This window comes from Hoplias malabaricus, chromosome 10 (genome assembly GCF_029633855.1).
Source record: "Hoplias malabaricus isolate fHopMal1 chromosome 10, fHopMal1.hap1, whole genome shotgun sequence".
NCBI lineage: Eukaryota > Metazoa > Chordata > Actinopteri > Characiformes > Erythrinidae > Hoplias > Hoplias malabaricus.
The window spans coordinates 23,341,697-23,356,845 of NC_089809.1; the positions used below are offsets into that span (position 1 = coordinate 23,341,697).

Sequence of the window (15,149 nt, forward strand, 5' to 3'; positions counted from 1 at the left end):
GTGAAAAGTATTATTTATTATTATTTATTTTTATTTTTATTTTTAATTTATTTGTGTGTGTGTGTGTGTGTGTGTGTGTGTGCGCATTTGTGAAAAGTCATGTCAGTGCTTTTTTTGTCCAGAGTCTGCAGCCAAGTTCATGGTGCAAAATCATACATGCAACTGAGATTTTTTCAGGGTTTTCAACAGTAAGTACATTCAGGTGATCTGACTGGACAATTAAAGTCGTCCTCTGACACTATGTTGCTGAAAAGCCAGTCATCATTGAGAGGAGGAGTTGAAACTGGATGAGGATGGTGCTTATGCAGTGGGGCAGGAAAGGATTGAGCTACACCATCAAAACAAGGAATATTCCCATTAACTTCACAGTCTGGATATGAACAGGAGTCTCCTCTGCAGTCGCTATTCCTTTGTGTAAGCATGTCAAAGCCAGAGATGTTTGCCGTGGATGAGGAGACTGGGTTTAAGGGACTGGAAAAGGATGAGTTTGAATTCAGTGTAGCTCCTGACTGAATATTGTTATTTCCTGCATCTGTCAGCACATGGTAAGGGTCTGTTCCCCTGCTAGCTGTAGGACTTTTGTGAATATGTTGCTGGTCCCAATATTTAGTCAAGGCATATTTTGGATGACCATGCCAGTGCCTTTGCAATGTTTGACTATCAAGGAAAGGATCTGAAAAAGTATCTTCCTCCAAATTCGGGGAGTTTTTTTCAGATATACTCCAAGTGCCACCGGCTGAATGATGACCATCTTTTCTTACTTTTGTAGTACTATCTGTATCGGTGTGATATTCGTGGCAGTCCTTTGTCAATCCTCTATGTCTGCAAGGATATCTTGTTTGATTTTGATAGTAACTCAGTCCACAGGGTTCTAGATTCCAAGCATCAGTACACCTTAAGTCATGTTCAACATTAATATGCTTCACTGAACTGTCCAAGGGCATTGGTACCTCCACATCTCCCATGTTAACTCCACCAACACAGTCTACTTGGTCATCCATCATATATCCTTCATATGTAGTGTTAAGAAATGTAAAATCATCCTGAAGGCAGCTCTGTTCCTCTTCACTTTGTATTTGCCAAACACTAGCCTTGTGCCTTTGCTCAACATGGGGGCTCTGCATGGATTCTTTAGACAAATCCAGTAGTTCTGGACTCTCCATTATATCCATCTGTAGACTGTCAGTGATGCACTGCATGTCAGAGCTCTGCTCACTCTCATGTTGTATTTGTTCTTCAAAATCCAGCAACAAAGGAGATACTGCTGGAGACAAAGGTGACATATCAAAAGTTATCCCCAAATACTGCTGTTCTAAATCAGGGGATTTAAGGGCATCTACATTTGAATCCTGTCTTCTCCTTTCAATATTTTCAAGCCATGAGAATACGCTTTCCTCCAGCATGATGTTGGTAACTTGTGTCAAGTTGTCCAGATCAGCAGATGTGGACTGAACGTGTTCTCTTCCACAGGTAAAGTCAGTAGTTTGTTGCAGTGAGGTCTCTTGAAAGTGTTCAAACTCCTCCACATTTTCCCAGGGCTGACTGCTTTCAATGCCTTCTCCTCTGTTCAGGTGGTTCAGAGCTTTAGGGTTTACCACAACACCGTTTAATGTCCTGCTGTCATTGCCCTCATCCTGTTGTTTTGTGGGTGTTTCAGAGTCACACGTGTTGGCCATGGCTGTAGGGAAGCAAGTGACAGATGTGGTTGAAAACCAAAAAAAACTGCTATATGTATGATTTATAGCAAAACTAAGCTAACATTCAAAACAAGAAATCAAGAAAAACTCAATTCCATAAAGATTCACACTAAATGTATAAATATGCCATGCCTTTTACCTTTTTCCATGTTTTTTAGTGAATCGTTTTTGTGAGATGATTTCACTTCAGATTGGCTCTGTGAGGTATCTACTGAAAAAAGAGCTGAAGCCAGCTGTTGATTGGCGGCCTCTATTTCTGAAAATTTCCTGTGAGGAAGAAGATGAGTTGATGAGCAAAATTTTCTGTTCAATATCTGGTATTACAGCGAATATTTGTTATTTGTCATATTATGTGATATTCTTATGTCCCTCATCAATATTGGTTTGACTGTTCACAGTTATCTACCCTTTTGTAATTTTGTTAATCGGTGATAAATGCAGATGCTAAAATGATCCAGACAAGACATTGGATTTCTGGATTTCTTTAATTGTCTTTTGTGGGGAACACAGACTCAAACTGTCCTTGATGAATAACCGCCTTTGTGGAACAGCCCCTAAATAGCCCCTCTACAGGCGCAATTTTCAAAAATTAATTAATGAGGGTTTATCCAAAGCTGAATGTGGAAGCCTCAAAGCCTTGCTGCTTTTACTGTCTCATGAGTCAGTGCCTTAAAAATCAGCATTCTAACATGAAGGTACCTGTGACTGAATTGCATTTAAAACACTTTAAAAGTAGCAATTTATCACAAGATTGCCAGATATTGTAATGCTAGCTAGAATTGTTATCATTTTTGGTGATTACAGAGGGAAAATACCTTTTTGTTACAATATTAATCATATTTATACAGAAAGAGCTTTCAATATATATATATATGGATCAATTATAATATTATGACTGCCTCTTTATGACCACCTATGACCACACCTCCACTGTGAGAACTTTGTCATACTACAATTACAGACTGGAGTACATCTGTTGCTCTGCATACACCATTTACTCCCTTTCACCCTGTTCTTCAATGGTTAGGACCCACATAGAGCAGGTATGATTTGGGGTTGGATCACACATCGTTTAAAATCTCCAGCAGCACTGCCGTGTCTGATCCACTCATTCCAGCAGAACACACACTTACCTCTGGATCATGTTGTGCAAAAATCTTCGGTGGTTGACCTGTCGTTTGGATGGCTTGTTCTTGCGAGGTTTTTGTAAGGTCCGCATCATATGACCAGCTGCTGATGTAACAAATGTAAAAAGGTCTCGACCCCATGGCACTCCACGGTCCAGTCCAGGTTCGAAGGCCGTGCTGCTGGATGGATGCATACCTTACAGCAGAGACAAAAGAGATGAATGAGCTTATGTAAAATTCTTAAGAAAAACACTATAATTCAGCTTTTTTTTGTCATTCACTTACAGGAGGATATCACAAACAGCTTAAACCAAGTAGCTCTGTTCCTGGAAACTAGTCTTATTAATGGTAGCAATTAGAGCCCTAGGGCATTACACATATCTTCACTGTCCAATTAAAAATAATTATCTCCCAAAATTGTAACTTTAAAGGAGAAGGAAAAAACATTTTTACTTTCCATGGAAGTGAATGTAACAAATTTTTAATTCAAGTATTGTTTTAGCTGTTCTATTGGTTCATTCATCATATACTTTTCACACGATGTGAAGGAAAGCTGCTGAGTTCAAATGACGTATTAAACTAAAAATTGATAAAAATAGATATTCATGTTTTTGATTGGACAACGACGATATGCAAACAACAGCACTGACTTAAAGTGAGATTTGAAGAGTCATAATGTTAAGACAGAACGCAAATCCTCAAAAAAGGCAAATTTCAATATTGATTTGTGCTTTAAAGCATGTTACACATTTTCCACAATAACAAGGTAATATATTTCAGTTGCATCTGTCTTGACACAGATCTGTACATGGAAACAACCTCGAGTAATTCAGTGAACTTCACATGCTTTATGCTCCTATAGTGAAACAGCCCTGCACTTCCATATTCCACCCACTAACCTACACAAATGAAAAAAACAACCAATAGTTCAGGAAACTTCACCACTTTTATACTACTGAAGAAAATGAGAACTGCCATGCCCTATATCACCCACTGGGCTGTACAAAGCTTTCAGAAATGTACCAAATAAAGCCTTGTAAGAAATGGATCCTACAGGCCTTACACAGGAAAAAATATTCAGTCACCTACTCACCTGATTCTGCTAAAACTGTGATCTGTGAAGATCAGGTGGAATCAGAATGGTTCCTGTTGCATAGAAGGACATATATAGACAGACAGGGGAGAGAGAGAGAGAGAGAGAGAGAGAGAGAGAGAATTTTGATGCTACTGCTGAGGCATAGGTTTGAAAGAAGGCTATTCTTCATCTTTTCAAATTAACGGCGTTAAGACATCGCCAATAAAGAGAATGGGAAGTGTCCATTGACAGGTCAAGAAAGAAAAGGAGGGCAATTATCTGAGAGTCAACTGGTGGTGGCTCTTGTGGGCTCTGTGTGCTTTGTGAAAAGGACCAAAGTCCGCTTGTTAGGTGTTAGCAAACAGAAAGGCAACAGTTAAGAGTGTAGCGAGGCTTTAATTGATCAGTTTAATCTCTGGTCCTCATTAACACATTCTCCTCTCTGAGAGCTCCTCCTGTTGCTACAGCCACATTGGCCACATATTTCAACACAGATGTGCAGCAGGAGTATGTTTACATAACCATGAAAGAACTGAACATAATAGATGGCTTGCTGAGGTCTGAGAAAGCTGGAGTTATGACAGTAGTCACCTCTGAACTGAGGGGACATGGGAGCAGGAGCAGTGCTTTGAAAAGAAGGTCCCTCACACTTGTCTTTCATTTGGTAAATTCAATAAACCCTAATTTACCCTGTGTGTTTAAACCTACCATGGCTTACCAGTGAAAATACAATACAAAGATATCTTATTGGGTGTGTTTTATTCTAATAAAATTATTATACATTATTTTTAAAAAGCCTTTGTTAAATAATATTCAACATCGTTAATATTAAACTCTATTCATTTTAATTTTTCATAACTGAATCAAGTCATGTAACCTTGTCTCAGATTAACAGAGTTGTCATAAACTCAAAGGACAAATTCAGGACATAACAATTTTTGGCAAAACTGTAGTGCTAAAGTGGGTCGTTATCATGGAAAGTCAAAAATTATTAATTTGAAATAATAGAGTCTGATGTGGTGTGTAAATACTGGAACCGACCCTGTCACAATAAGTGCATTTTACATAAGTAAGAATGTGAAGATTCTCAGTCTATGTTTTTCCAAGCCTCAGTCCATAAAACACTGGACAGTGCAAAGCAGAGTGATGATTCAAGACAAGGTAATACACAATAGAGGAGAACACACACTAGCACAGATCATATAGAACAGAACTTCACAGAGCAAACAAACCATCACAAGAGCACGGGGAATGAGAGCACAGGTTTGTAGTTAAGATGATAAACAAGTGAATTAGAGCTGGAGAATGCTGAGAAACTTGCAGTAGATAAAACAGATCAGAGTGTGTCATTTTGAGTTTTGTTATTCTAAATAAATAAAATTAGATAAAATTCACACTTATATCAGTCATGGCATGGGATTTGACTGTTGGTACTGTTTTTTTTTTCCAGGATTTGTTTGATTAATTCTGTTGTTTATAAATCAGTATAAACCTCTTGAAATTATTGAATTGAAGAAATTCTAGCATTTCTGATTCAAAGAACTGTCTGTTGTTTATGAGTCTATTCAGCCAAAATAAAACATATTTTATTCATACAAAAGAAATAAGCATAAAGGTGGTGTCATCTTATTGCTCATTATCATAAAATCACTATTGGTAACATAAGACGTGAGACAAGAAATGGAGAGTTATTTTTAGCCCAGTCTGACTCCATATGCTTCACAAATGGCCTGCCACTGGCCATGTGCCTTTGAGTTGAGTAGCCCTCCAGTGTTAATAGCAGAAAGCTTGAGACGTTCAATCTCATGAAGGAGCCCAGGCTCAGAATGAAACATTGGATGTCTTTTAGCGTGAGTGTGCTTACACAGTATTTTAAATGTTTGTTTACTTGAGGCGTGAAGCAATAATTGGTAATCTGTGGTGAGTGATACATTTTAGATTTTGTAGATGTGTTTTCTTATAAATCTAAAAAAATGTAAGCATGTTCTAATATTCACCTATTCTTCAGATATTATAAGATCTTGTACATCAAGGCAGAGTTGCCTTCTTCACAAAAGACAAATGTTTCTGTATGAAAATATATCAAAGCAGATTTTAGGATTAAATCCATTCTTCTCTTGACCTCACCCTTGGGTCTTTCCTTCAGCATGTGCTCTATTCTCACATTGCAGTGTTGGCTGATAAAGTCTTATCAATAAACAGCTCTCATTCATGTCTGTAGAACTTTGACCTGCTGCTGCTCAGTGGACAAGGATCGGACTGAATTCTGTCTTTATGGTTCTCAGATCCAGTCACAGTAAACCAGAGAGACACATGTGAGTGATCTATACAAGATTCTCCAGCACAAGCCAGCTTTATGGTAAGTAACGAGTTTTGTTCCTTTGCAGATTTTGAATTGACAATATGTATTATTTTAATGCAACACAATGTCCAGTACATCTGTAGTCCTGTTACACTTACCATGTAAGAAGAATGCTTTTATTTAAAATAGTTAATACTTTAAACCTCTGAGTTAACTAAACGTTTAATAGCCCTGCAATGATCTGCTGCCCTATCCACCTTTTTTAGGTTTAGGTTGAAAAATGATACAGAAGATGAATGAATAAACCCATTAGAGATTCATTATCTCAGGATTTTTAAGGCAGTTGTTTTACAGTGTACACTTTACTAACTAAAACCATAGACAAAAGGCATTTGATTCCTTTTCTGGAGAATTTTCATTTAGCAAAGCACTATTTGAGCATTGGGTAGTACACAAGGCAGTACTGAAGAACAGTCTTCCAGACTTCCAGACTTTCAAACTATTAAACCTTGGCATTTTTTTTTTCCAGCAGATAGCATGAACAAAGCCTGGGCTTTATTCAGATCCTACCCTTACATTAGCAATGTGGTGGGCTACACAACCCTGTTTGCCAGTGCGGACGTCATCCAGCAAAGCATGTTGGGAGGTGCAAAGGGAAGCTATCAGCTCAGTGGAGATACTGCTGAACTGGACTTGTCAGCCACCTCCAGTGAAGAGGTTGCTGTAGCTGGTCATTCAGAGAAAGTTCATCTTGAAAACTCTGAAAGCAACAAGCCCAATTCAAGGGAAACGCACACAGACAGTTTTCCTCTACACAGCATCAACTGGGCTCATGTGGGCAGGGTAGCACTGGTGGGCTTCTGCTTTCATTCCAACTTCAACTACCATTGGCTGCGGGCTTTAGAAAGAATGTTTCCTGGTGGTGGAGCAAAAAGAATATCAGTGAAAGTATTTCTGGATCAACTAATAGCAGCACCTGTCACAATAAGTGCCTTCTACATAGGTGAGAATGTGAAGATTCTCAGTTTATGTTTTTCCAAATACTATACATTCAAGTGAGCAGCATATCTGTATTACTGGTAGTGACATAGTCACACCGCTCAAGGGTTTGCAGGTCCAGAGTTTTATTTTTGCCTCAGGTCACTGTCTGTAAATGTTTGGTGTGTTCGGTCTGTGTCTGCATGGGTTTCCTCTGGATGCTCTGGTTTCCACACCCAATCAAAAATAACTGGGTATGTGAAATTGTCCATTGGTGTGAATTTGTGAGTGATTGAGTGAGTGTGTGATGTCATGCAATGGACTAGTACTAGTGCCCTGTCCAGGGTGTGGTCCTGCCTTGCAATAAAATGATTACAAATTATGAGTGAATATACATTCAAGAACCAGGTCTGTTTATAAAGAAACAGTTCCTGAAATTTTAAACTTAATTTACGAATTGAAAGATTTTTATTTTGTCACCTCAAACTCTTAAAAACAAAAATGTTCATAGAAGCATTGCCACAGCAGAAACAGTTCTCTTTCTATAATGGCCTCTTTCTATAATATATAAAATCTAAATCTACGTGTCCAATGATTCTTCTCAAATGATGGATATTTAAATATTCTGTATCACAAGTGCCACCTAACTTACTAACTCCACATATCAGATTTCCAGTGCTCCACAACCCACATAATGGGGACTTTTACCCTACTAGCCAATAGCTGGCATTAGAAAAATACATTTCATTCTGTTCTGTGCAGATTATATAAGCTGTGTGTACCTCTATTTCTGTTTAAATGGGACATACAGTATCCATGTTAGCACTGTTCTGGGGTCTTACTGAAACGCCTGAGAAACATGCTTTGGACAAAATACTAAAAGGATCAAAATATTATGTTATATTATATTATGCCTTGTTCAGAATGACATGTTTGAGTACTTGTTCTTTTAAATGAGAATAAACCACAGTACAGTTCAGGACCAGCGTCCAGGAGTGAGGAAATAGTAACATAATATCTGTTTTTCTAGCCATTTTCCTTTTGTTCCCTTTCTTCTCTGTTCACTTTTTCATTGATTTGCATTGTACTTTTATTTCTCCATGCATATTGTATGTGTTTTTCTTCATAAAACCTTATCTTTGTGTTCTTTGGGACAATCCTAAAGTTTATGCACATTATGTGAGAATGGCTTGTTTGAATCCCATGTTTTCTGACTTTATAGTGTGTAGGCTGGTATGTACTCCATATACACAAATGAATGTGCAAATGCACTGAAACATAGATTTTTTTTTTTCATAATATGCCACCTAAAAAATTATAGACCTACTGTTGGATGAGGAACTAAAAGATACATGAATGTAATATCCTTCGTATTTTTAAAGGCTTGAGCACATTAGAACTGCAAGAGGATCCCTTTGAAGACTGGAGAAACAAATTCTGGACTTCCTACAAAGTGAGTGAATATATACTGCATAGTTTTACACTGCACCAATGTACTCTCACTGACCTCTGTATTGTGTCCCCATTATCATTCTTACACCTTTAATTTTTTTCCCTTACAGACTGGGATCATTTACTGGTCCACAATGCAGGTATGACTGTCCGCATCCCTTCTCATTCGTTCATTCATTCATTCATTCATTCATTCTATCTATCTATCTATCTATCTATCTATCTATCTATCTATCTATCTATCTATCTATCTATACATTCTGATATGATAGCATGTGTTTCCCTCTTTTCTCCAGGCAGTGAATTTCTCTCTGGTACCTCCAGTGGCCCGTACTGTGTTTGCTGGAGGGATCTCTCTGGGCTGGACTGTGTTTCTTTGTCATTTAAAACAGCAGAGGACTGACTCGCTCACACACTCTGTTACCAGTACTCCCTCATAACATGTATTTAATATATAAGTTCCAATAAATAAAGACTTGTGCCCTTCTCTTCATTTGTTTTTTGTCTGCTGCTTTTATCCAAAGAAAGTTGTAGAATGTTTGTGGTCTAGCTGAATACTCTTTATTAATATTGTATGGGCTTAGTTAACTATAGGTAAATTTTAGTAGGCTATTTAACTACAAGTGTATCAAATGTTGAGTTACACATTACATTAAATATTTGCATTTATTATTCAAAGGCATTACATTTGAAACATCATTAAAATAAAATGTTTACCTGCACTGTATGTAATTATATTAATATCAGTAATAATATTATTTTTAAAAATATCACGTACAAACAAACAGGAAATAATTTTGGCTGTCATGTGCCATTAATTCACCGCGACCCTGAACTGGATAAGCGGTTACAGATAATGAATGAATGTGCCATTAATTAGAAGGTTTTTTTTTAAAGAACTGAACACCAGATGTCAGTGTGGCTTAGGTCAAATATTTCGAGACCGCTGTTGTTTTTATTAGTTTAAAATATATTTTTTTATATACAACATAATAAACATGATATATGCGAATATAAAATACTGTAAGTTATTTAATCTTCATCATCAATTATATCTGGTCTTTGGTTCCCATTTTGGCATATTTTGACATTACCTTCACTCATTATTTTCTCCATTTCCATCTGTCTCCAAATACAGCATATTATCACACAATGCACAGTAACGTGTAAAAACTAAAACCGATGTTATTTGTATTACTGAAATACGAAGATCCTCTGGTGGACCCCAACCCCTCTCCCGACCGGCGCTCTAACCAATCACACAGGCAAGTTCAGATCACGTGCCCCGTGTAGCAGCAGTGTTCACGTTGTGGGCTTTATCGCGAGACTTCGCCCCTTCCTTCTCCCTTTTCCCTCTGAATCTAAGATGGTAGGTACAGGCTCCAGGCTTTAGGATTCTGTGCACTTCTAAAATCTGCCGCCATCCTCTTCTATTTATGGCCTTATATCACGAAGCAGTACTTAACCTAACTTTATGTAATGTCAGCTTGGTGTTTGTGCTAATATTTATTAGAGTGAACGGTATGAAAGCCCAGCCTAACCTGAAGACAACGGCCCTTCGATGTATCTGGATGTATGTGTGTGCGGTCCTTAAACAGCGTCAGGGTTTAAGTGGCCTGTAGTTGTATCAAATTTGTGATCTTGCTTTGAAAAACCTTTATTAAGTATATGGCCATTACATAATATATTGTTTAGGTATTGTGTTTAAAGGTTAGCTGAGTGCCTGTGTGCTAGCTAATGTTACCGGTGTGAAGATCGCGGTGTGTGAGTGTGGACGTCAGCACATGTGGGTGATTAAAAAGTAGAATATACGCCCAGTCTAGTTTTCACTTATATCTAATTTGGAAAATGATCCAGTGGCGATTTGGGTTGTGTGTTATTGTTAATGCATTCTGACCTTATTTAGTTTTGCTGAGAGTTAAAGAGCTGTACGGATAATGTTAGCCAAACTATGGCCGCCTGTGTTCGCATGTAGTATATGCCCTGTGAAAGAATTCGTGTATTAGGAGTGTTTTGCAAACGTTGCTGAGATGATACGAGTTGTTCGTTAATTAATTTCCAAGTTTATCAAGATAAACCCATAGAAAACATGTCCTGTAACTTTAAATACAACACAGGGATATTCGAGTGGTACAGTCCTGAAATGTGCTCGTTTGTGTCTAGCCCCGTTTTAGAAGGCTAAGACATGTGTATTGGTACTGCTTTGTGGGATTTTCATATTATGCATTTGTATATTTTGGCAAATTAAGTGTGTCTCTCCCCAAACCACGGCTGATTTTGGAATCCCCTTGTTTAGATAATAATGCTATACATTTTTGTAGGGAGTCGACATCAGACACAACAAGGACCGTAAGGTTCACAGGAAGGAGCCTAAGAGCCAGGATATCTACCTGAGGCTCCTGGTCAAGGTGAGATCGCTATGATTGAAATGTGATTTTACCTTTCACTTTTCTCCTAAATGTTCTCTTTATTTGTACATTAACATTGTTCTGTTGTACAGTTGTACAGGTTCCTAGCTCGCCGTTCTGATGCTCCCTTCAACAGGGTCATCCTTAAGAGACTCTTCATGAGCAAGACCAACCGCCCACCTATGGCCCTCTCTCGCCTGGTTAGTCTACACAGTGCATATCTTTAACTCAATGAGTTCATGTAAAACAGAAGAAAAATACTTATTTTGGCATTTTCGTTGCTGTAGGGATATATATATATATATATATATATATATATATATATATATATATATATATATAACACATTAATAAACAGCAAATTTAAATGTTATACATAGTACAGTTCTGGTTGTAAAGTTGAGGTCTAGATGTGTGAGTTTTTATATAAATGTTTGAGTCGTTTAGCTTATTGCCTTCGACACAGGCTGCAAAGTTTGTAACTAGGGGATGCTGTATTTGTAGTACAAACAAGAAAATTTAATGTTTTTGTCTGTCTGGGTGTTTTACATATTTAGTCAGATGTATTCAGAATTTGTGTCTAAGCGTGCAGATGAATAAAATGTGGTCAGTGACCCAAATATAATTGTAGCTTTTGATACACAAAGTATTGTCCTGAGTGTTTGTGAATTTAATAAAAAAAATGCTATAAATGAAAATCTAATTTACAAACACACAAAATTCAGCTGATTTGCATGACCTGTTATGAGGTCTGAATTTTCCGTTTTATTTTATTGGAATGACATTAGGTTGTTTGCTCATACAACATTTTCACATTACTCTGTTGTGCATTTTTAGATCCGCAAGATGAAGCTGTCAGGCCGTGACAACAAGACTGCTGTTGTTGTAGGAACTGTGACTGATGATGTCAGGATTCAGGATGTCCCTAAACTGAAGGTATGTGTAGATGTTGCAGCTTTTAAATATTTATAGGGAGATCCTAGAAATAAATAATTTTGTAGGTTTTCTGAAGTTCCGTGTAAAATGTGAAATTTTATATTTATAAAAAATGGTCAAATTATGAGAGCAAAAAGTTAGCATTTACAATCCCATGCTTTGCTCATTTGTTTTCCCTTTTCCACACAACAATGGCTTGTTAATGATAGGAATAAGTGGCGCTAAAAACACCTTTTATCTTTCTGCAGGTGTGTGCTTTGAGGGTCACTGCTGGAGCTCGTCGCAGAATTCTAAAGTCTGGTGGACAGGTCATGACTTTCGATCAGTTGGCACTTGCTGCCCCTAAAGGACAAGGCACTGTGCTACTGTCTGGTAAGATCGCAAACTTGAAAGTGTAATAATTTTAGGGTGTAAAATCTGTTTTTCTCTCCCCCCTTGGTGTGTCAAGCACAGGTTATTGTTCTGATTTGCACCAAAATAGGTTGTCAGAACATTTTGTAGTGTGACAAGCAGAAGCACATTGCAGATTCCTCAGTTGGAGAAATACCACTGTCACAAAGTATTAAAAGCATTATATCCAACAAAATTACAGGTATTTAACATGTGGGACAAAATGGAATTAGCTAAGATAGTGGCATTAATAGTAGCCAGTCGCATCAAGCTAAAAAATTACCTTAAAACCCAAAGCCCTAGTGCAGTATTGGGACTGGCAATAAAAAGTAACAAAAGTCACTTTGATGTTGACAAAGGCCTGAAATGAATTGCTATTTTGACCTATTTGGGTGATTATCTGTAATTACTGATTACTTATGTGAGACAAGGTAGAAACACTGAGGAAAGATTGTGTACTCTGTAGGGGTGGGCGATATAGTCCTAAAATATCACTATTTCAGGGTATTTTGAAATTATGATGTATATGTAATGTATATTAAGTATTAGACGGTTTTACTTTTTAAAACATTTTTACTGCAAGTGTAATTTCAATAATTCGGTGCCACTTTCCACCATACTTCACTGCGCCTAAACGACTCGTATGCCATATTATGGCAAATTGCATGATGTCTTATATTAATACCTAATTATAATCGTAGATTTTGAAATTATAGACATATGCCCCATTTCATCTCTAGGACAGGTGGTGTTTGTTTATTTTTATGACACATCTATAATGAAAGATTACAAACATTTATATCTCCCTCTGGAGAAGAACTTTTAAACACTGCTGTACATTTACAGTTTGTACCTTTAGTAACCAATATTGTACCTCTACCATACCCCCGAGTGTAGGTAAACATGTTAGAATATCACTATCAACTTTTTTTTTTTTTTTTTTTAATCGCTTAAATTTGATATTATTGCGTACAATACGATAATGGTACTCTGGCAGTTTTGCACATTTGCTGACCTAAGTGGAAAGTGCACATTAAACAATATTCTGAGTTCCTTCGTTGAATTCCAAGTTTAAATATGCTTCTTATGTTCTTAAAGGACCCCGCAAGGCAAGAGAGGTGTACAGGCATTTTGGAAAGGCCCCAGGAACCCCACACAGCCACACCAAGTAAGAACACCGGATTGTATATATTTTTCTTAATTTTGTTTATGGGAATGGTGATACAATATGCAGTAATTAATGCAACACCTGCTACTTGTAGTCCTGGAGACTTAGATTGTAGTGTTGTCGTTTATATATTTATTTTGGTCAAAGTGTATTTAAGAGTAGCAGTAAATATTTCATAAATGTATGTATTTTGTTAAAGCATTTAATGGGTGCTGAAATGGTTTCTAGCTAAAACTGAGCAGGTTACTGTCTGTCTGGATATGGATCATGTTTCGGTGTGGGTCTTCTGTAGTGTTTGAAAATGTTTATTCTCATTTTAAGAAATGATCATGAAAGCAGTGTTATTGAGGTCTTAATGACTTTGAATACAACTTAATGCAATTGTCATCTCCACAGGCCCTATGTGCGCTCCAAAGGCAGGAAGTTCGAACGTGCCCGTGGACGCAGAGCCAGCCGTGGGTACAAGAATTAAAGCTGTTCCATCTCTGTTTTCTATTGGTCAATCTGATGCAAATAAAGATTGGCTATTAAAAAAAAAATCTGATTTGTGTTTTTATTGCTGTAACTTAAAACAAATAAAGTATACACACATGCGTATATACATACCATCAGTGGTGTTATTTGGCTGATTTTGCTGTCTGAATTGAACTGACAAATCAATAATTATAAATAATCTCTTACAGACAACCAAATGCAAATGAAAAGAGAAACATGACTTGGCAATTAAGTAATATAAATCTTAATGCTGCTCCTGCATGCAGACATGGGTCTTGCTATACATGTGCAAGGCGCTGTCACCTGCCTCATATGTAGCTCTTCAGTGGCTCATTCTTCTGTGTTTTACCTGCAGAGATTTCTAACCTTGTTGGGTGGAAATGTAGTGTATCACTGTCTGGTCAAATGGCCTGTATATTTAACCAGGTTATCACTTAAGTTCTGAAGTGTTGCACCAAATTCTGTAACACTAGAGGGTGCTACTTTGCAGCCTTGCTGTAGGGGTCACATTCTGATAGCTGCCATTTTAATTACTGACCCTGTTAATTACAATCATGTACTCATTCATGAATGTGTAATTTGGTGTATGTGTACATTCAGTGGGGTTACCAACTCATGGTAGTTGTCAAAATTTGTGACCAGTAAATGAAGTACTACCCTGTATGGTCAAGTTTTTTGTAAGAGAATGGGGTTTTTTTTTTTTTTTTTTTGGTTTTTTTTTTAATTGGTGCTGTATAGGACAGATCCAAAAGGTGCTATATAGATGTTTATTTTTTTCTCAATCTGAGGAATGTTTCAGAGTGTCCGTTCAGTATGCAAATGTTGTTCATGGTTCTGTATAGAACTAGTGTCTTGACCAAATGTAGGACACAAGTATAGTAACTACAGCCAGTGGTTGTTCCATTGACTGAGAGGGGATCTGTTCAAGTGCGAAAGTGATGTTAGTGCACACTACTTCAACTTTCCTGTTTTATGATTTACTCTAATACATGCGAATTGAATGAAACTTTTTTATATTTAAAAGAATTAAGTATGCAGCTTTGTCAACTTTTGAGATGGTCTTAGAACCATCAGAATGAAGAAATATGTTGATGCTTCATTATTATGCCCTCCACACTTGC

General features: G+C 37.2%; 2 protein-coding genes across 2 annotated transcripts; both read left to right on the top strand.

The window, feature by feature from the left end:
* Positions 1–6,205: 6,205 nt before the first annotated feature.
* Positions 6,206–9,071, top strand: si:ch211-120k19.1 (uncharacterized protein LOC563199 homolog). Its single transcript, XM_066682287.1, has 5 exons — positions 6,206–6,258; positions 6,731–7,204; positions 8,562–8,632; positions 8,742–8,771; positions 8,928–9,071. Exons 2-5 carry the CDS (start codon positions 6,739–6,741, stop codon positions 9,069–9,071), a joined length of 711 nt encoding a protein of 236 aa, XP_066538384.1. The 5' UTR covers positions 6,206–6,258; positions 6,731–6,738.
* An 804-nt stretch (positions 9,072–9,875) lies between these two features.
* Positions 9,876–14,088, top strand: rpl18 (ribosomal protein L18). Its single transcript, XM_066683232.1, has 7 exons — positions 9,876–10,000; positions 10,953–11,039; positions 11,132–11,239; positions 11,877–11,975; positions 12,224–12,347; positions 13,464–13,533; positions 13,930–14,088. The coding sequence occupies exons 1-7, from the start codon at positions 9,998–10,000 to the stop codon at positions 14,003–14,005; spliced, it is 567 nt and encodes a 188-aa protein (XP_066539329.1). The 5' UTR covers positions 9,876–9,997; the 3' UTR covers positions 14,006–14,088.
* The last annotated feature ends 1,061 nt before the right edge of the window (positions 14,089–15,149 follow it).